Below are 22,236 nucleotides of genomic sequence, written 5' to 3' on the forward strand. Positions count from 1 at the left end.
CTTGAAAACCCGTCCAGATGGCCGTAGGTAGAAAGCTCCTGTGTCGCATCATTTCGTGTCCCACGGTGCCAGCGCTTGAGTGCAAGAATCACCTTACCCATACCTGTAAATGGTGAGCCCTGATGGGAGAAAAAAAAATTGCATTGAATTCCTTGACCTTTACCTGTAAAGAAGTTATTACTGTTACTGTTATTGCATGAGCTGGTTCTGTGCAACCATGTGGGGTGTGACCAGGTAAAGAAACCAGAATTGTGCCCAGAGCATTTCTAATAATTATGTGTTTTCATTGAGGCTTTGTGTCTTTTCTGTTCTATTTGTTTGCATTTATTTTTTGGACAGCTACATGTAGTTTGTTGTAAGATCATATATCCCCCTTCTAAGCCACGATATCGTGCTTCCACCACCAGATAACATCAGTTGTACAGGGAGCAGGTAGGGTTTCAAGGCAAAGCACAATTAGTACGTGAGCAGATTTGTATTTAAAAAATTGCATTGGTCCACCAAGAGCTGCAGGACGTGAATCGTGCCGCAGAGCACATGTCCTCCCACGGGTCTGGACTAAGATGGCCAGGGCTTCCCCTCCCGGGAGAAGCGATGGGAACTGGGACTCCCAGCTCCTGGGACAATCCCAGCCTAATTTGTGTCATTCCTCGGCCAACAGAACGACCCGACCGGCCCCGTGACTTGGAGCTGACAGACCTGGCTGAGAGGAGCGTGCGGCTGACGTGGATTCCCGGAGATGACAATAACAGCCCCATCACAGGTCAGCCGCTGGACCCTCTGCCCCGTATCCCTCCCGCTTTCTTCTGCACAGCAGAAGGAAAACTTTCCTTGTGAGCTGAGCCCTTAACCCCACCTCTCCATCCTCTCCCCCAGACTACATTGTCCAGTTCGAGGAGGACCGGTTCCAACCTGGCACGTGGCATAACCACTCCAGGTACCCCGGGAGCGTCAACTCAGCCGTCCTGAGCCTCTCTCCTTACGTCAACTACCAGTTTCGGGTGATTGCGGTGAACGATGTGGGCAGCAGCCTGCCCAGCGTGCCCTCCGAACGATACCAGACCAACGGGGCACGTGAGTACCATCCACCCGGTCCCTCTTGCCGCGGTGACTTGACATTGTTCTTAGCACCTGGCCACCGCTCGCTGTGTAGACTCTTCCCTCGTGGTGTATGATCGCAGCTCCTGTAAGAAAAAATGATTTACACGGGTGAGGGAATGAGCTGGTCCATGCATGTGCTGCGGTGTAATTTTATATATCACATCCTCAAGCCTATGACTGATATTCTGCAGAGCTGCAAAACTCCAATGGAAAGATTTATGCAAAGGTCACTCCAGCAGAATCTGTTGAAGGAAAGCCCAGGTTCACCTTACACAGAAGCTTTCTAAAGAAAGTCTTTCATCCTTTCTGACCACAGGAAGCTCAGAAGTCTCTTGGAAAATTAGACTCAAGTGTAAACTGGCCACAAGCAAAAGGCATTTTGTTCCAAAATTGCTAAATCATTGTCCACTGCTAGCGCTGGCCAGGAGCCCAGATGGATGCAGGAGTAAAGTGTGCTCCAGTCCCCGACCAAGACTCGGGTCTTCAGTTTGTGTGCCCAGTGCTTTGTAGGTTGTAGAATACTTGGGAAAATTCATATGAGGAATTCATAAGAAGCTTAGTAGTGTGGCTGCATTTCTTAATTTAACCATTGCAGAGCTACTTCTGCAATGTCTACTGGCATCTAGTGTTGGCTTTTGACATTACTCTTGTTTCAGATTTCAAAGGTGTCAGACTTGGCTCTTGGGGCAGCTTCACAATGGCTGTCTTTCAAAGATTTAGGACAATTTGGGGGGGGGGAAGAGGCTCCTAAATAAATGGCCTGGTTTTCAAGAGTGCTGAGAGTCTCATGTTCCATTAACCTGAATGCGAACTTCTGGAAAAATGAGGCCATTAACTCCTGTCTTGGAAGTACTTTTGGCTTGCACAGTAAAGGGTTTTTAACCACTCAAGCGGTCATTTTTCAACATTATAAACTGCATTTTTATTTTCAATGTGAATTTCAGGTCCTGAAATTAACCCAACAGGAGTTCAAGGTGCTGGGACCCAAAAAAACAACATGGAGATAACCTGGACGGTGAGTTGTTCTTTGATGCTTGACAGCCACCCAGCATCTTACCATTACGGTCACAGATGCCAAGGTAGAGAGAACTCAGCATCTCTAGCACGTGAGATGTACCACACAGAACACCATAACCCTAAGGATCATAAAAAGCAGAAGATGCATCTACAGGAGAGGACGTTATTAGTGCCTAGAAGAAGGTTTGTGATAAAAACAATAATTTGCAACTATGTAAGCCAAAGAAAAGATGCTGGATCACAGATACAGGTTAGGGAGGATGCTCAGAGAGTCTGATTCCTGGAGCAGTACAGAGGGCTTACAGACCAGCTCTTGCTTTTCTTCGTGGACCAGCAGGTGTCATCCACAAATAAGCCAGCATCTCTAAGGAGGATAGCAATTGCAGTGGGAGTACGGACTGGAATATAAGGATATGGTTCTTGGTTTTGCCTTGGGTCTGGAGGGCAAGGACTAGGCATGTCTGTCTCTGGGAACAAAAATATTGACCTCCTTTGAGAATCTCTGATGGAGCATGAAATGAGAACCAGCTGCTGAACAGAACGTTTTGGAGCTCCATGGCAGAGAAATACAGTTGCTCTTTCTCCTTCTCACTTTCTTTTTCTGTTTTGGTCCATTAAAGCCTCTGAATGCAACTCAAGCTTATGGGCCCAACCTCAGGTACATCGTGAGATGGAGGCGAAGGGATCCCCGAGGGAGCTGGTACAATGAGACCGTGAAGACACCAAGGCATGTGGTCTGGAACACACCCATCTACGTCCCCTATGAGATCAAGGTGCAGGCAGAGAACGACTTTGGTAGAGCACCAGAGCCTGACACCGTCATCGGCTATTCAGGGGAAGATTGTGAGTATTTTCTCAGTCAGAGACCTGTAAGTTATTCAGAAGGGCAGGATCCCACCCAAGGTCAGTGGGTTGGCACCTGTGCCCGGGACGTGTTCATAGTGCTGCTTGATTTGGCACAAAAATCCAGTCCCAGGCGTTGGAAGAAAGAGGCTTGGCCATTAGACTCTGTTCTGGGCTCTGCCTGCATGACCCGAGTCACTTAGCCTCTCCCTTGCTCTCTGTAATACCCAGATAACACTTTGAATGTGGAACACAGTGAGGTTTCATTTAAGATGAGCTCTGGCTGTATTCCAATAAACCGCATTAAATTTTTTGCCCCTGACATCTGTAGAGCACCGAGTTCACCTCGGATGAGAGGTGCTATGATGGCCAAGAGGGCCTTGCTTCATCCTGGACTGGATTCTTGTCCCTCTCTGGTAAGGCCCCAGCTAAGCCCCAGCTTGGGCTCCTGTTTGCAACACACCATTGGCTCAGCTTATCTTTCTTTAAAACTTTCCACCTGGTCACGCAGAACAGCAGCCAGCTTGTTTAACTCTCTTTTCACCTTCTTTCTGGGCTACTGGTATCGCCTTCCGTGCCTGTAGCATCCAAGACTCTGAACTACGATTATCCTTACCCTGTTATGATAATGTGGTTTGCTGCCAACAGCTTTATTTTTAAAGAAGTATATATTAGTTCCTTGCATTGCAGCATCAGTGGGGGTCCCTGGCTGTGTGACTTTAGCATTACCAAGAAGTAAGGCAGATAAGCCAGCGAACCGCCCATGACTCTAGGCTTGAAGTCAAGGGGGCACAAACAGGGCACAGCAATTTCAAGAAAATCTGCAATCTTGGTGCTGAGATAGCACGCACGACACACCCTCCGACTGGGCACCTTCTCCCAGAGGAGACAGGGCAACAGGAAGGAAAATGGGCAGAGACGGTGGGAGTCAGGGTAAGAGCTGAGCGCTGGAAGCAAAGCTGGACCTAGCTGAGAGGCTCTGACTGGAAAAGCTCCACAAGCACCCAACTGCACCATCGTCTCTGCATTACCTGTCTGGACACTACCAGGGTGCTTTGGTTTTTGTTTTTTTTTTTTTTCCTAGTTTCAGTTGAAAACTTGTGCAATAATTTTGAGTTTTGGGAGGATCTGAATGAGCCTGCACATGTGTGCTTTTACAAGGAGGTAAACCACGGAGACCAAACCAGCTGTATCACACCCCAGGCACAAATGTGTTCCTGCCTGTGTCCCAAGGGCTGGGACAAGTTTTAAAAAACCCCAAACCAAACAAAAAAACCTAGTCCCCGCCCTGTCATGTCTGAATCACTTCACAAATAACTGCAGATTTCTACATTACAAACAGGTGATCTGTAAAGAGGAGGGTAAAAAAAAAAAACCAACTGGATCAACAGCAGGTTCCGGCCAAATTCAGATTAACAGGTGTGGAAATAACAGGTAGTTTTGTAACTCTTGGGTCTAACAGTGGCCAGCCGGTTGCCGCAGGAGGGGGCTGCATTTGCCGGCAGCAGAGTCACGCCGTGCTACCCTTCGCTCGGAGAGGGAGCGGGGCCAGACCCTTCCTTGCGGATAACGTGATCCGTCATCTCTTGCAGCAGCGTGCAGGAAGCCCTGCTAGTAACTGGATCGTGAATATTCTTGCGATGCCTGGCTGAGTGAAATAGGGTTGGGTTTTTTTTTTTTTTTTTCCCTTTCTTCCCTGTGGAAGCACTGCTAAAAACCCCAATAGTGAGCTTCTAAAGTGTGCACATGTCAGGGAGAAAGCGAGGGGGCCAGAGGTAAGTGATGCCAGTCTGTGTATTTGCAAGGTTGTAGGGGCTGCTCACCCCAAACGAGGGCAGCCAGGAAGCTGCGAGTTGGCCTGTTGCTCCTGTTTTACGCTATCGAGTTTGGAAATCCTCAGAAACTGAATTTAAGGAGGGAGAAAAGGTGCTGATTATCCCCACGCAAACCCCGCTGGCAGACAGGGCCGGCCGGGATGCCAGCAGATGGCAGAGCCGGCGCGCAGCCGCTGCTCGCCCCGTTTGCAGCAGCCTGGCAGCGCTGCCGTGGGAAAACCATGGCGAGGGGGGGCAGAGGGGCGTCCGTCTGTCTGTCTGACCTCCAGGGCACCGCTGGGTGCCTAATGCACGCTCTGCTTTATCCCTGACCACTCAGATCCCAAGGCTGCGCCTACCGATGTTAGGATCAGAGTTTTAAACAGCACTGCCGTTGCTCTGACCTGGACCCGAGTGCACCTGGACACCATCCAGGGACAGCTCAAGGAGTACAGAGTGAGCCACCCCACCGTCTCTTCAGCGCTGACTATTAATACAGCTAACCTTCTCACAAGCCGAGGCGGCCCCGGTGGTGGAGCTGCCTGCGATGGGGATGACAGAAAACTCTCTTCCGGCCATCAGGACCCCTTAGCCGCAGCCGGGGTGCAGGACCACAGGGGCTGAGCTCTGCTCTGGAGCAGCACCAGCAACCAAGGGCCTTGGTTTGCTCTTCGTGGTGCCGGGACGGGGCTGGGGACGTCTCCCGTTGCTCCCCCAGAGCTCGGTGCTGGGCTGGCCCTTGCCAGTGCCTGCCTGCGGGATCTGGGGTGCTCAGAGAAAGCAAGCGGGGCTGCCCTCGTGCACCCAGCGAGGGACTCGGGTGCTCCTGCCCATGCAGCGAGGTGTCTCCTGGCTCTAGAGCTGCCCAGGACCACAGGCTGGCTGGCTCGGGGGTGAGCGACCTCAGATAGGTACGAGCAGGGTAGTTTTTGTGTCATCCCCAAAGTACCTACACTGGTTTTTAATGAACACAAACCCCTGCAAAGCCTAAACCCAGCGGTTCGTACTAACTGGCAACTAAAGACAGCATGGATCCTAGTTGTTTATTTACTGCTAAGGTAAAATACCAATGTTTCTGTACAGAGGATAGACCCTGTTCAAAACAAGCTACAGTCTGGACAGAGCCCCTTCTGTCAGCGTTTAAGACGTTGTCAAAAGTGCATGTCCTGCAAATGGTTATAACATTTCAAATCCAATAATCCACTGGGCATAAAGAAAGCTCCCTGGGTACTGCTTTCATTTTTTTTTTCCTGCCTCTGCTCTGTCGTTCTGGCCTATTTTCTGCATGAATCTTATTTCTGCATGAAATAAGATTTACAGTCGGGGCTTTGAATGGGAGGCTTCCCAAGTTCAGACTTTCCTTTGTGCCTGGACGCGTCCCACCTTTCCTCGTTCACCACTACGGCACTAATCCGGGTAGAAAGGGGGAGTCACTCGACGCCTAGTGCTCGGGAGCCAGAAACGGCTCTCTGTAGTCTGAGCTTAGCTGGTTTTGCTCTGGGACCTCTGGTAAGCGCTTAACCCCATGCTCAGCCTCTTCCTCGGGTAACACCACTGACCTGCCTCGCTGGGGGGACGTGGAGCTTCATTAATTCCTCAGAAACGCTTCTGCAGCCGAGAGCTGCTCTTTGGAAAGGCAAAGTTTTGCTATGCTTTGTTAATGAAAAACCAGTTGCACTTAAATGGGAAAAGCTTCACTTGCCATGCATGTTTCTTGAAGGCCTATTTCTGGAGAGACAGTAGTTTGCTGAAGAACCTGTGGGTCTCCAAAAAACGGCAGTATGTGAGTTTTCCTGGAGACCGAAACCGGGGCATAGTGTCCCGGCTGTTTCCTTACAGCAACTACAAGCTTGAGATGGTTGTAACCAACGGGCGAGGAGATGGGCCACGCAGTGAAGTTAAGGAGTTCCCCACACCAGAAGGAGGTACGTTCCCGGGGGGTCGTGCAGGCACCCGTCCCTCGGGCGCGTGCGGGGAGAGGTTCGGGTGGTTCAGCTCCACAGAGCGGACCGGGAGCCGCACGGCTCTGCGGCTCCGCGACGCTGCTGGGGAGATGCCCCAGGGACGATTTTTAGCTGAGCCTGGGCAGCGTCCATCACGCAGCACTGCTGCGTGCCTTCGTCACCGTGGGGTAGGTGACATCTCTGCAGCTACACCTAGAGCTAACTACCGGCACCGTCTCATCAATCTTAAAAAAAAAAAAAACAACCCCTTCAGGTACTTTGAATGCATCAGCAAGTAGCTCGTAGGTTGAACAAGAGAAATGTTTGCAAAGCCTCTTCAGAGGCGCAGCACCGTGCCCTTGATTTGCTGCCTGACCTGCAAATGTCACCGCAGCCCCCCGTGCTGTGGGGTCGGTGAAATGGGAGCGAACGTATTCGTCTTGCTCAGTAAAAGGCAGTAAAATCTCTGTAAGACCTAAGTACTTTTGTTCTAAAAGGACGTCACTGCTACCCCTGTCAGGCTTTTAAGGCAAGAGCACCTCGTTCTTCCGTTCAAAGAGCTTGTGTCAAGGATGAACCTGAGATTTTAATTTTCTTGCTGTCACAGGAGCTATTTATAGACACGCCAGTAACTTTTTGTTGGAGCTGCACTTTCAGTGGCTGGCAATGAATCTTCCTATAGCACAGATGTTTTTGGCACTGTATGTTACAAAAACGCAAGAGGAGAAAATAGTAGAGGCTGGAAGCAAATCCTGCCTCAACTAACACAAAATATTGTGGGGCCTTCCTCTTCATCCTACTCCTGTTGTACAAGAACAGCCTCTCTCAGTCCTCTCTCTTCCTTCCTTAACGTTTTCTTGGATGCTGTCACCATTTTCTAAGGCGGTTCAATTGACCAGCCATAATTAAGCTTCTTTAAAAAGAAAGGACTCTGCTGCAGACGGGCGGTTTCGCAGTCAGGCGCATTTTGATCGAGCTGCTCACCTGCGTGCTAGAGGCACGGAGCATTTGGGGTGGTTACATGCAGGCGTGGGCGGCATGGATTGAAACAATTACAGCAGATTATACTCTTGTCAGAAGTAAACTGCCGATTTGTTTTTTCCTATACCACTAAGCAATTTTATTGACTATATATTGATGTTCAGGAGCGTGAATTACATTCTGCAAAACTTCTTTTTAAAAAAAAATAAATTGCTAATCTCTCGGATCAGAGAGTCAAGTTCTTTCCCCAGTCAAGACACCGCAATTATGAGTAAACCAGGAGAATAATTTAATTCAAGAATGCATAATGCTTTCCTTCCTTTACTAGCTTTGAATAAGCAGTCATAAAAGCAGCCATTCCTCAGGGTAAGAACCACTGTATGCGTGCACCAGCTCCGTTACACGTCTCTGGGCGTTAGTAACACAAAGATGCTTCGCAGTAAGAGAAGCTGCTATACTATTTTTCCCCGTTCCAACAGACAAATAGATGAGATGTAAATGTTGGGCTGGATGGGGGCTGTAAACAAGACCGGTAAAGTAGGCGTACCACATACAGAAGCGGGACTCGAACTGCGTCACAGCTCCGCTTCGCGGCTGCAGCATCTTTTGCGGGTGCCTCCCCGAGCTACGCGCAGGAGGGCAGCGGCACCCAGCGAGCGCCGTGCGGGCACGGTGCTGCCGGGGCTGGGGTTGCATGCAGAGCTGCTCTGGTTTCTGCTCCCCGCATACACGCTGCTGAAAACCCTGGGCTGGCGCATGGTTTCTGGCAGATTCTTGTTCAATCAGGTTTTGACCCTTTAGTGTGTGTGTATTTATGAGTGTCTTGAGTGTATCAGTCAGCCTGCGATGTATACGGTATTGTAAGGTATGTTATCTTGTATGTTTTTTCTTCTTTCTTTCTCCTTCCTGGCCCCATCCTCCTCCCAAGTGCCCAGCTCCCCCAGGTACTTAAGAATCCGACAGCCAAATCTGGAAAGCATCAATCTGGAGTGGGATCACCCAGAGCATCCCAATGGAGTCCTCACAGGATACAACCTTAGATACCAAGCCTGTACGTTCCACGTTACCTTTTTAGTGATAATAATTAAGTCATTAAGTATTTTCCTTGCCGCTAATTCCCTCCTCACCTAGCACAGAAAGCTCTCCGTAAGTAGCTGGAGGCTCTCATCCCCAGATGAGACACGCTGGGGCTGGAGTCCTGGAGCAGTGCCGGGCAGCTGCAGTTAACCAGGGAGGGCTGTGGACGCTCAGCAGTTCTCCAGACTTGACCACTGAAGGGAAATAAGTTTGGTCTCTGATTTAGAAAGACCTCGAAGCGCGGTGTGAGTAGTTTATGCGCTCGCTCAAACACAAGCTCCCGGCTGCATGAGATGCTGCCCGGAGCGCAGCACGCTCTGCAGAGCCCGGCACGGTGCTGGGGGCAGCACAGCCTTCTCCGAGACCCTGGCGCTTGTGCTATGCCCTTCCTTGGCCGCCTACACGACCCTGGACGTCCCCACTAGCAGGTCCCCCAGCCAGTAAGTCACCAGCTGCCCTAGCCGAAGCGTATTTAACAGCAGCTACAGCTCCACGCGTACGGGGCCCCGCACCGACCGCAGGTCCGGTCCCGGGGGCGAGGTGATGAGGTAGCACGGCGTATTTCTGAAACAAGGCTGAAGCCCCCACGACCTGCCTTTCCTCCCCAGTTAACGGATCCAAAACGGGCCGAACCCTGGTAGAGAACTTCTCTCCCAATCAGACAAGGTTCACCCTGCAGAGGACAGACCCCATCTCGCGCTACCGCTTCTTCCTGCGCGCACGGACCCAGGTCGGAGAAGGGGAGACCATAGTGGAGGAGTCGCCAGCCTTGCTGAATGAAGGTATGTGCAGCAGCAACAGCTTCTGGCTTTGCTGAGGGGTTAGGGAGGTGATGGTACATGCATCAGCCAAAAACTGCAGGGCAGAGAATCAGGCGGTCCACAGGGCAACCAGTACAAGATAGTAACTGGTGCACAGCTACTGTCTACTTAGAGATGGATAGGTGCCTGACCAGAACCGAAAACTGCAGCAGAAATGCTGCAGAGGTGACTGAGGGGACTGTCCTGTGCTCTCAGGAACCACCTTGCTGCCCCCCGAGCAATTAGCATCCCTCACGTGCCCCAGAGCAGGAGCACATCTTGCTCTTGTCTTGCAAAAGGTGAAGCTCTACTCCGCCCCTCTGCAGCCTCTGTACGAGCTCGATGAGGGGCAGATGTGGGTGATTTTTACGTGGTTTGAAGGGGTTGCAGCAGCTGCATCCTCCAGGCACTGAACCCAGGCAGGGGCTACGGTGCCACTTCCCTGTCACCCCATAACCAGCAGCTGACCTGACCCTCCAAAGCGAAGCCCCAACTCCCAGATTCATAATAAGATAAAATGCCCATTGTGGGACATTCATCAAACTAAGTGAAAGTTCAGGAGCCCTGAGGGAACTCAGGGAGACAAAAGCTGGCTCTTTCCTTTCTTTAGCGTTTGCTAAAAGACCTATGATTTGGTTAGCCCTCTGATTTAATGGGGTTTTTGTCTCTTTCCTCCATCTCCCCCTCCCCAACTAATGGCTCTGAGTAGGAAAAGTAATTCCTACTGATGGCCCAGTGGAAAGGAAATGCTTCCTGACACCTCTTAGGTGGGCTCCAGCATCCCTAATTGACGCGACAGGATGGGAGACCGGGCCGCATATGCTATGGGGGAAAAAAAAAAAACAGCTAAGTTACGCCCTGGCAAACAGGAGCGGGGGCATGTCATCGCTTTAAAAAGGAGCTTGGCTGACCAAACTGTTAGAGCACAGAGAGCGGATTGAAGTTGCCGGTGCTGACCGTCAATAGTTGTTTCATATACAGTTGCTTTACTGGGTTTGTTTCTAAGTGCTGTTAACAGTGACTGTTAGGAGAGCACAGCTAAATAATAGCCATAACCATGGCTGTTGTATCAATATACCTATCAATTGCTCAACTGATTTGTGTCAGGACATGGCAGGTACAGCGTCTGCCGGCGTGACAAGGTAAGGTTCCCTGTCCGCAGGGTCGGGGACGTGGATGGGCAGCGGCACCCAGGGCTCCCCGGCTGCCCTGCCGAAGGGACAAGCTCTGCCACTTAGCAAAAGGACGAGGCACTGGCCGTTAAGCAGCAAGAAAAATTAAGAGAGTCAAATCCCAGTCTGAAGTTACAGAACTATGGCAAAGTTTGGCCTCAACCAATGAGACCCTGAGGTACAACACGGCACAGGCGAGTTCTGCTAATGATGGGCACATAGGTACGGTTGGCAGCTCTGAATGCCCACTCTGATATGAAGGTACCGGCTGTAAAGCTACGTGAAAGATGAGTTTGGAATGTAAAAAACAAGCAGATTAAGAAAATTAAACCCATTAATGCATCCAGAGGTTGTTTTCTGCTTGCCAGACTCATTCACCTGAGAAGTTTAAATAAGACGAATCTCTCTCGTATTCTGCACCATGGGCTCCAACCCACGCCAGGTAGGACGAGCACTGATGGTAGAATTACACTAGAAAAAAAATTAAGATGAAATTCAGAGTGTCAAAACCGGTCCTTGCTGGGATTAGATATAAGCACCTGCTTAAGCACTTTGCTTAATCGACACCACCGGCATCTTCTGCTGCGGAGCTGGCGTGTGTTTAACCGGTAATTTCCGTCTCCAAGGGGCCACCCCTGCCCTCTCTGCCCGCTGCAAGTGGCTCTGACGCACAGGAGGGTGCCGGTTGTAGTTAATGCATTTATTCCCTCTCTCTCAAGTCTCTGGTGACTGTGCGCAAGTGGTCCCCAGGCTCTTGTTGGTGTGTTCTGGTTGTTTTATATATTCCTCTCTTTTCTCTTCCCTTCTCTTCTATGCTCTCTTCGCATTCCCCTCTCTATCCTTGCCGCTGCCCTCTGAAGCCACGCCAACCCCAGGTACCGTACCAGCCGGAGGAGGTAACAGGCATGGGGCAAGGCTCACCCCTCGCTTGCTCGGGTGTGCTGCCAATTAAGCATGCACTCCATTAACCCTTTCAATGGGAAGGTGAAGTGTCAGGAGTCTAAATTGGACATATGAAACGACGGCAGGTAAAAAGCAGCCCCACAGGCAGCAGGGACTAGGGCAAGCTCCGGGGGGGGGGGGCGGTCTGCAAAGATTAAAGTATCTCTGAGCAGAGCTTAACAGCCTCCCAGATGCCTAATGATAGCCAAACCCACCAAACGCTGCAGCTGCCGCGGACTGTGCAAGCTAAAATGAGAGTCAAGTTGCCCTAGTCAAGATGGTTTTAATCCCAGGTCTGCACAAAGCCCTCTCCCCTTTTTAAGCCTCAACATCCCTGCCCTGCAAAAATACAGCCGAACATTTACCGGCCCCTTCCCGACTCAGCGGTGCCTGCCTGTGCCCTGCAGCATTTAAGCTGCAATTTTACACCCAGGAGCCTGCGCTGTTGCTGCCGGAGCAGGGCTGTGCCACGCAGGTCTGTGTCGCAGCATCCGGACGCCGCAAGCCGCGCACCTCCCGGGGTTCTTTGAGGGCTGCCGGGGCTTTTGTACAGGAGAATCCTTTTGTTTCCAGGTGCCCATTGAAAGGGTTAAGGACAATGTTTGTGCCACAGCTGTGCATGTCTGCATGCGAGGCTATCGCTGGCTTTGCCCTCGATTGCGAATTTCTCCAGCAGCGTTGACGCAGAGAGAAACCTTTTCTTGTAACGGGGCTGGGAGGGGGGCAGCACCTCCACCTGCTTTCAAGGAAACCCAAATCCTCAGTTACCCAGTGTCAAACCCTGCAAAGTCCAAAGCGTAGGCAAAAAGCGTTGCCCAAAGGCCAGCCACCTCTTAGGGAAGGGGCAGACATGACTTCCCCACCTGCCTCTGAGCCCGTCTTTCAGCAGCAGGGACAGCCCCGTGACCAAGCTCCAAAGGGGGCTAGCGGCAGCGCTAGGGCGTGCAGCAGCCAAAACGCACCCCAAAAGCTGCGGAAACCCTTTGGGCGGGCGCGACAGCGCTCCCCTGCCCTGCACCAAGGGCTCTGTAGGAGGGCGTGCTTTGCCTTTGCTGGATGTGGCGCCGGGGCTTCCCAAGGAGGAACAGCTTCTTCGGGAAGACTCTTCCCAAGTGATACAAGTGCAGGACCTGCTCTCTGCACCTGTAGGTTTTGCTTTCCTACCTCATAGATGTTTCTCCGCCTTTTATTTTGTTGCAGTGATGTCTCTCTACCCAATATTATTTTGTGGCTTTTCCTTTCTGAACAGATGCCAATCTTTTTCTTGCTCTATTTTCTCTTCCTTATAAAAAAGATACGTCTGGTTTGGGTGGTGGGAAACTGAAAACAGACGTAACCTTTTGGCTTAGAGGATCTCAGCCCTCCAAATCCGGAGGGCTGTTTTGCTGCGATAGCTCGGACTTCGGCCAGGGTTTAGCTTATCCACAGGAATCTGGATTTTTCTTTGTGGATCAGGATCACCTTCTGAAAGTACTTTTCTACTTGCAGTGGGTATTGCTGAACTTTGAAAACACAGCGTGATCTCTTTATCCTTCTAGCGTCATATCATTTCAGGCATAATGTCTTATACCGCTGGAAGCTAGCTGAATGAATTGCCATTTAAAGGGTAATTCTGCAAGAACAGAGCCCGCTGCCTCCCCACCCCTCTATTTTTTACCTTCTGCTAGGAGACATAGTAAAGTGAAAAGATAGGCCAGAGCTGAAAGACGCCTAAGAGTTAGTAACTGGAGTAGTAGGTTGCTAAGTGCTAACTCAGCCGCATCCGCAGCTTCCTCGCCGGGCTGCGCTTCAGCAAGAGCGATCAAGGCAGCGCGAGCCGTAGCAAGATCCAGCACACATCCTGGCCTTGCTCTTGAGCTGGATGTCATTTCTTGTTAGGACACGGGGCGGGCGCGGGAGCCGTTGCACAACTCGAGCGGCATTTGTCCCGAGAGGCTGCTTCTCTTCCTAACAAGTACAGGGTTCGAGTGAAATACTGCTTGACCTTTCCCGGAAGATTCATCTCTGCTCAGTGACCTAGATTTTGTAGATTTTTTTTTTTATGGATTTACAGCGCAAGTTGTCTTAAATAGCAGTAAACGCTCTTTGCCGTGGGCTGCTGGCAGTAAAAAAAAAAAAAAAAAGAAAAGGTCTTTTTTTTTTTTTTTCAAGGGTAACTTTACATATACAGGGTCATGGCTGTTTTGGACGTGTATGAGAAACTGGACCAGCTTGATGAAATCGAAGTGGAGGGACTTTCCCTTAGGAAAGCCTTTACCTTTCCTAAGCCAGACCTGGACAAAGGGAGAGGTGATATGGGAAAAGAGAGGACATCTAAAAAGGGCTCTCATTTATGCTGTGAATGAGGAAAAAGTCAAAACCAGGTCCTATACTGCCCATGTGTATGGAAAAACTTCATCAGGGACCATAAAGAGTATTGGGCTTTTAGACTTTAAGGAAAAAAACATTGACTTTTCTCTGTTCCCTTCTTGTCTCTCCATAATTAGGAATCGGAGGAGAAAGAAAGACTCTATTGTTCGTTTTAGAAAGGGACAGCAGTAGAAACAGAGAGAACTGCTGACCCCTCTCTTTTAGAGGCTGCTCAATTGCTCCTTTCTATTCTTGAACTTCTTATACCCATCATCAGATTTAGAACACTTTATGGTAAGGACTTTACAATTTCCTTCTGTTGTTAAAAACTGGGAGAGGGCGAGAAGAAAAAAAAAAACAAAAAAACCTCTGCAAATGTATTTGGCTAATCATCAAAATTCATGAAAAATTAATCAAATTTCTCCAAGCCCAATTATTTTGTAGACACACCCAAGGGAAAGCTGTTACTACAGCCTCACAAAACATTAAAAGCAGCTTTAAATAATTAAAGAGCAGTATGGATGTGTATTGTTTCCTGTATTTTGCAAAAGAACCATACAACTACTCCCTGAGCTGCTACACTACTCAGAGCAGGACTTGAATCCCTCTCTTAAGAGGCTCCCTCTTTAAATACCCCCCCCTTTTGCTTTTACCCTTTTTTTTTTCCCCTTCCCCTCAGTTTTTTCCTAAACTGAGCCTCGCGCAGTTTTTGTCCAAGGTTTGGGCTCCTTTTTACTGGTCCATTCACGGTCAGAGAGGCCGCGCTGCGGCAGAGAGCGCAGCCGTCGCGCTGCAAGCATCGCTCTCGTTACTTAGCCTATTAATTGCTCCAGCCAGGCTGCTGCATCCCCTGGCCATTACAACAGCGCAGCTCCTCCCCACCGTGCCCCTCGGCCTCCATTACCTGCAAGGGTAATGCAGCTTGCAGGCAGAAAAAGCGATCTCTGCCTTGCCAAGATGGGGCCTATTAATGAGCTGACGGGTCGCTGAGATGCTTCCAGGAAGAGGGGCTAGGCTGCAGTGGGAGCAAGAGAATGGGAATTGCTGTTGCTGACTTCTGCTCTGGGTTTCCTGGGTGCACTGGGGCAATGTCAAGCCTGCTCGAAACGCTGGTTTTTTCAGGGTGCTGCTCTGCCCTGCAATTGAGAAAGTGCAGCCCCTTCTCTGCACCGCCTCCTGCTTTCGGAGAGGGGGGAATTTTTTCCCCATCACATAAATGCCAGGTGCTCAGTCCTGTACCGAAACGTGAGGCAACTGTTGTCAAAGCCCTTGAGTGACGCTGCATTGGGAATGCAGAAAAATAAAATCAGCTACTCTGCAAAGCTCAGCAATGTTACACCTGATGAAGTATTGCAGCGACACTTTTAGAAGGCTGTGCGCGACTTCTAGATTTTCAAAACGAGCGCTTCTGGACAGGCCAGCCTGGCCCTCCATCCCGCCCCGGCCCCCGTTCGCTGCCAGCAGCAGCGATCCGGCGCTCCTTAATTAGACGGGGTGGGCAGGAGCGGGGCACCCCAGGTACCCCGGGGATGGGCCGCGGCCATGCGGGGTGCTCCCTGCCGCTCCCCCGGGCTGGAGTGCCCTCTTCTTCGGGGGCGCGGGAGGGCTCTGATCTCTGTCCAAGACCACCTTTAGCTCCCCCGGGCTGAAACCAGCCCTCATTAGGGGACAGATTTCAAAGCCCAGAAAACGCCCCTCATCTCCTCTCCCCCAAACCTCCCAGCTGAGTTTTTCTCCAGCATACAGCTCGCATTCAAACACAAATGAGGCTGTAGCTTTGAATCCGGGGGCAGCTTAGGATTGAATCCCCCCACGGTGCTGCCCACAGATGCGCTCCCCATCCTCCCCTCTCTGAACTACCGCTTTTTTTTGGGCTCACACGATCCCACCTTTAACCTGTTCCTAGTCCTGCCCGGCTCATTTTCACCCCCAGTGCCAACACCCCCTCCGCAGTCTCCCGCAAGGACCCGCTCGGGATTGAGCCCGCGTTATCCTGCTGCAGTGCGATGGCCCAGCCCTCGGGGATCGCATCCACAGGAGGGTCCAAATCCAAATCCTGCCTGGCACTGCTGCCGGCCAGCGCCGAGCAGCACCGCTCAGGCCCATGCCGGATCACTTCGGGCAGCGCAGCATCCGGGAGGGTCTTGGCACCGCAGCTGCACCTGCGTGCGTGCGGATCCGCGTGCATTACATAAAGATGATACCCTACACGAGGGATAGCGAAGCTTTGAGCCCAGATAATCTCTTCCCAGCTAGGGGCTAGAGGAGCAAAAAAGCTGAATCTCTCCTGCTAAAGCCGTCGTATCAGTGCTGGGTGATGGAGCCGGTCCCCGAAGGTGCTGTGCGGGAAAGGCGCGATGCAGATGTGCAACGGGGCTGGTAGCTGGGGCTTATACCAGGTTTCCCACCAGCTCCTGCCTTTCAGCAAGTTATTCTGTGCTTTGTTGGGTCCTGTCTTCCTCAGAGGGGAGCCAGGGATTCACAGGGGAAACCCTGAGACTGCATTAGCTAATAACTAGTGTCTCCCGTGCCGTTTGATTGTGTACATCGCAAACCTATTCAGGCGCTGCAGCTGAAACGGGTTAATGGTGGTATTAACCTAGTGACACTAATCTCTTAACCTTCCAAAACACCCACTATGAATCAGCCAAGATGGATGTTAATACTTCCCAACCCCAGAAAGGCTTTTGTAACTTACAGCCTCAGGCCACAGCGAAGCCCTCCACCCGTAACCAGGCGAAACGCAGAGCAGCAAAACCCCCAGCGCCCCTACAGCCGTGGCCGGGTCAGGCTGGAGAGGGCTTTGCTACGCTACAGCTACCCGAGGACAAAGCCGTGCCGTTTCCCACCCCGCCTGGGTCCCCTCCCCATCACCACCATCTCTGCTCCCCCCAGCCCCTCGCCGGGCAGCGACGGGCCGTGCCAGGCGGGTGCTTTATTTCGGTGGCTGCGCTGCTGCATGAGGCTGGTTGCGACGCCGCGTTGGCACCACTGCGGAGGGGACGCGCTGCTCTCCGGACACACAGTGGGGTGGGCTGGTGGGCTGGGGACATGCCGGTAACCGTGGTTTTATTGCAGCTGTGCGCGGTAGGGAGATGGACCGAGTGACCTCCTGCTCTTCTCTGCTTTTGGGTCTCGGGAAGGGCTGAGTTTTTAGGGGTTGGCCCTCCTTGGGGATGGACTTGGTGAAAAAGCAAGCCCTGGCTTGGTTCTGGGAAACCTTTCAAAGTACCTTCCTAGAGCTATTCTTGTTTGCGGGTACTATTTAAAACAGCCGGTGTCATTTGCCTGACAGGGGGATTTGTAATCCCTTGACCTACAGTAAGAGTAAGTAAATATAATCTAATGCAAGCGTCACAGGGTAAATCTCTGCTCGTTTACCTTAGGTAGCTTAAGCAGCATTTCAGCTGCGTTTTCTGCTGGCAGCTTTTCAGGCCCAAGCCAACGCACTCCCTTCAGTGGTGTTCAGGACCCTCTCACCGACGCCGCGGGGCGCTTTCATAACGCGCACTTTTACCCCTTTGCGCTGGCAATATGGCCCAGGTGAGATGTGATCAGGGGCTATTTAGAAAACAAATTGCTCAGACTTCCCCCCCGCTCCCCGGACAGCTTGGGGTGTGCCAACCCCTTTTGTCCTAATTTAAATGTAAATTGTGAGGGGCAGTGATGGCAAAGCACCATCCAGCACTCACCTACGCTAAAATCCACGTTAACGCTAAAGCCGCTCCATCACCAGACCGCAGGATTAGCACAGAGATGAGCCAGGAAGGAAACAGCCGAGAAGCTGCAGGCTGAACTGGCAGCTCAGAAATGCTGGAGGTGTAGTCCAGGGGCTGCTGAATTAACGTAATTGTGGCTCGCCTGGCCCATGACAAATGGGATTACGATGTTCTCTTAAGAAATAAATCCTGTTTCTTATTTCAGGGAGCCCCGAGTGCTCTCAGCGCAGTTCTGCGCAGGGGGACGATGGGGCATCCCCCAAACACCCCTCGCTTCCCTCCTTCCATGCCCTCTGCGTGATTTAAGCCCAGGTTGGGGGGTCACCGGTGGCAGAGCAAAGGCAGAAGAGAAGCAGGTCGTTCGGCCCTGGGAAAGGGACCAAACCGTGGGCGCAGGAGCAGCTTGCCGGGGGCAGCCCCCCGCTTGCTGCCCATCTTCGCTCCCTGCCCCTCGGCCGGGCGCGCGGCCGGGAAACGCGGTTCAGCTGCGTGTTTCCCGGTGTTGTTTGCTGCCTCCCTCCCCAGTCCCCCCGCCGCCGTGCTGCGCTGCTCTCGCTCGCGTGCCTGCACGCCCGGCCGTCGGGGATGGCGAGTGCAAGCCCCGAGGAGACATCACCTCGTCTAAAAAGCCAGTGTTTCCCTCTCCCAGCTGCAACTGGGTTGCCTCCAACTACAGTCGGTCTAACCAGTACTACAACAACCCCAACTACCACCACTACCGACACAACTACCACCACTACCGACACAACTACCACCACCACCACAGCCGCCACCACTCTACCCGCCACCACCGTCGCAAGCACTGCAACAGCTACAGAGAGGGCTCCGGCAGCCACCACAAAGCAGGAGTTGGGTACTGCGCTTTCCTTTTCCTCTAACCCCTCTAACCCTACTGGGACCTTCCCCGCATCCTCAGAGCAAGGATTAATAACGGGCAGAGGCAAAACTTAAGGCATCCCGCGCTCCGGGAACGGCTTTGCGAGGAGCCGGAGGTGGCACAGGCTCAGGAATCGAGGTTGCACAAGTGGCTCCCAGCAATTTGGGGGGCTGGTGGTCTCTGTGCCGCCCTCCTGGTCTCGGTCTCAGGGATAACGCAGCCCTCCCCGGGGTGTCACGATGCTGAATTAGCTTCAGGGTTTGGGAAGGAGGTGGAAGACCCTACAAAAGCTCTCAAAAGTATTATCTCGTATCTTATCGCCATTAAAAAGGGGTCTGTTACTATTACAGAAGATGTCACTTCAAATTTAGCACATCAACTGTTAGCCAAGAGACCTGCCATCATTTATGCAAGTCTTTTGGTTTACGCTCCTGCTCTCTGCGATGTAACCTAGCCGCAGCCACAGCAGAGCTGGGGAAGCGTTTAAGTTACAACACGCAGGTGCGTGCCAGGTATTTATCAGGTCAAGATAAACTTCTCATGCAGTCAGCTAGAACGGGGTGATCAGACTCTGGGCTGGTGGAGGAATATTCTCTACTGTGTGTGTTTTACTGATAGATACAGAGAGATACATCTTGCTGAGCCTTGTTTTAAAAACACTATGATAATGATATCTGCAGTTAATTATGGATAGTTATATTCAGGTTATTAAAAAGGACTAGTAGCAAAAGGGAACGCAATCAAAAGAATTCAGTTACGTAGCTGGATAGGATGCGCTCAAAAATGCAAGTGCAAAAGCCACAGAAATGCTTGTTAACTCTTCATAAAGAGGGAAAGGAGATAATAGTAATGAACATCAAAGGTGACACCCATTTAACTCAGGGAATTTGATTAAAGCAGTTCAGAGCCCTTTCTTTATATTCTTGCGTAACATTAGTTCAGGATGGCTAAAAAAACCCCGCTAAAAACATATGCTGGGAGGCCCAGCCTCCACCTGATCCTCTGCAGCAAAATAGATTTGTGAATCAGCAGCACATTTCCTGCTCTGCACTGATTTGCTTATTAAAGATGCAGACCCGAACGGAGAAATGTGCATCTGCGTTCCAGCTTGTGGCACCACGCGCCTCCCCAGCCAGAGAAGCCTTACGCTGCGCAAAGCCGCTAACTGCAAATCAAGGGAGAGCGTAAAGGGAGCTGCACTGCCAAAACAAAATCAGCTTAAAAACTGGTGCAAGCTACACAGATGTAACTTCATCACTATGTACGAGGTCTCAGTAATGAAGCAAAATTGCTACGACAACACAGTCGCTATTAAGTGACTACATGGGAAAACGCTGCTAATTGAAAATAGGCAATTAAGTGGTGAGGCACGCGCTGCCACAGAGCAGGGAGAAGGGATGGGAGGAAAACGGGAGCTGCAAGAGGAACCGCGCGTGTCCCGAACCCCCCCGGGCACGCGAGGGAAGAGGCTGAGCCGTGGTGCGGGCAGACAGGGCAAGCGCGTGGCAGCACAGGTTGCCTGTGCGAGGGTCTCCAGGTCACCCCCCGACCCCGCAGCATCAGGTCCCTGCAGTTTCCTAAAAGCCGCAGAGCTGGCCTCATCCCAGGGACTGGAGTTATTAATCTGTATTTTGTCAAACCAAAACCTGAGGTACACCCTGCAAGTAAATAATAATAACCACCATGATAATAAAATCAAGGTGTAACTTACCCGGCGTCACTTAAACGCACACTAACTCTAGCTCCGCTAGAAAAGAAGTTCATCCGCTCTCCAAAGCAACGTCGACAATCCGTAACTTCAAAATCAGAAACGAGTGACTTCATTGCCCCACTGGCTGTCTCTAGACCCAGTAACATGACAATATTCTCTCCCGGTCTCTCTTCCTCAGTTGTGGCAGTGAGCCTGCGTGCACTCATGCACGCGTCTCCCACGCCCGCTTGGGCACAGGTTTAGCCAGCAGATTTCCCTGCTGACCGAAATCCTCAGGGATGTGCCACAGAAGTCTTCAGACTCCAAAGATAAGCTGAGCGCAGTTGGACTTAAACACCAACAAGCAATGAGCTTCTGCTACCAAACTTCCCGCAAAAGTTTAAAGTTAAGGATCTTGAACGGAACAAATACGCCCTTAGGCAGGCTTGTAGGTTAAGATCAAGGCATTAACTTCAGGAATGATTTTGTAACGTTTTCCCAACACCAGATGCTAGATGAGGTCTCGTTCGTGTATAAGCCAAAATACTAACGCCTGTTCTAACCTGTCCACCAGCCACCAATGGATCGTCCATATGGGACATAAGAGCTATGGCTAATAGTAACTGGGCAAACATCACCTGGAGCCACAATTACTCTGCAGGAACTGACTTTGTGGTTAAGTATATCACCAGTAAGCATCAGATCGCGTGGGGACTCTATAGGGTGGTGATGCCGTTAGAGATCCTGCCAGCTCCCACGGTTGCAACCTACTACGTGGTCTTAATTACTGTGCGCGGACTGATGCTCTGTGGCCATGCGGAGAGGAAAAGGCAGGTCATGGTCACGGTCGTGGTGTTTAGAGTGCACCGGAGCTCATCCTGGTGATTCACAAGCGATTCCCCTTCCTTGCGCTGACTGTCGCAAGATGTTTATGAAACACAGATGAGCAAGGCTGTTCGTTTGTGAACTGTGCATTGAGCTGGGCTGTATGCAGTCACAATGTAAAGAGCCTAAAAAACAAAAAAATAATATATATATACGTACATGAAAGGGGACAAAACTTTAAGGGAAAACAAATGAAACCTACATAAATCGGAGAGTAGTTTTAAACGCCTTTGAAGACAGGCTTCTTGAACCTGGAGTTGGCAGAATCATCTATGATCCCAAACCTCCTGTCGTATCGGCTATCGTTGTCTCTTAAAACTGTAAGGCTACGTACTTAGTCCGGAAACTCAAAGCCAGTATATCTGGTTTTAGTTTAGAAAAGATGTTTACGTGTTGTTGGTTGGTTGTTTTGGTTTGTTGTTTTTTTTTTTACAGATAGGCAGTGACGACTACTGCTTATCTCTGACTTTACTTCCCAGCCATTTCAGCCCTCACGTCGTCTGGTATGCTGGTCTTGTATCGGCATTTAAAATACACCAACTAGGCGTAATCATTAACAGCAAACCACTTTTGGTCATTTACAACATTGTTTAAGGATGCCCTTGCTTTCTCCTTGAAACAATTTCTAATGCGCAGCCAGCGCCTGGTCTCGCTCCGCAGCCTGCACGGCTTCGTTAGGCAGCGCGGGCTGGGCTCTGCTCAGCCTTCCCCCTTCTGAACTGGTTTCCAGAATTCAGGATACACATCAGCTTCCCAAGCCCTAAATGCCAAGTACCCCAGCTCCCAACTCACCCACCGCCAGCCCTGGGTTCTTCCCCATCATCGGGAAGCACAAAGAGCCGGCGATTCCCTTCTAGGGAATCCCTGTGCTCGGGACAGGCTGCAGCAGCAGCAGAGCCTTGGGATGCCCTCATCAGGACCTGGCCGAGAGGGAGGAAATCTCGGAGATTTCAGCCCTTCCCAAACAGCCGCAGCTCTCCGCCCTTTCTGGTGGCGTTTGAAGCCCGCAGCGTGCTTTTGGCCTCA

The 22,236-nt window shown here is 51.1% G+C and overlaps 1 protein-coding gene across 10 annotated transcripts in view; it reads left to right on the forward strand.

Moving 5' to 3' along the window:
* The window catches only part of NFASC (neurofascin), a 55,893-nt gene that overhangs the window by 20,724 nt on the left and 12,933 nt on the right, over positions 1 to 22,236 (forward strand). For 3 of the 10 annotated variants that reach the window (XM_075722415.1, XM_075722421.1, XM_075722422.1), the window contains 9 exons: positions 662 to 763; positions 877 to 1,074; positions 2,046 to 2,116; positions 2,739 to 2,961; positions 5,116 to 5,231; positions 6,496 to 6,700; positions 8,628 to 8,750; positions 9,385 to 9,558; positions 11,609 to 11,623. In XM_075722415.1, the coding sequence (XP_075578530.1) occupies positions 662 to 763; positions 877 to 1,074; positions 2,046 to 2,116; positions 2,739 to 2,961; positions 5,116 to 5,231; positions 6,496 to 6,700; positions 8,628 to 8,750; positions 9,385 to 9,558; positions 11,609 to 11,623 (1,227 nt within the window). Of the gene's footprint in view, positions 1 to 661; positions 764 to 876; positions 1,075 to 2,045; positions 2,117 to 2,738; positions 2,962 to 5,115; positions 5,232 to 6,495; positions 6,701 to 8,627; positions 8,751 to 9,384; positions 9,559 to 11,608; positions 11,624 to 18,407; positions 18,612 to 20,899; positions 21,017 to 22,236 lie in introns of all 10 variants that reach the window. The other 7 variants (XM_075722420.1, XM_075722423.1, XM_075722413.1 and 4 more) reach the window with 6 other exon arrangements.

The sequence above is a fragment of the Pelecanus crispus genome, chromosome 17 (assembly GCF_030463565.1).
Source record: "Pelecanus crispus isolate bPelCri1 chromosome 17, bPelCri1.pri, whole genome shotgun sequence".
NCBI lineage: Eukaryota > Metazoa > Chordata > Aves > Pelecaniformes > Pelecanidae > Pelecanus > Pelecanus crispus.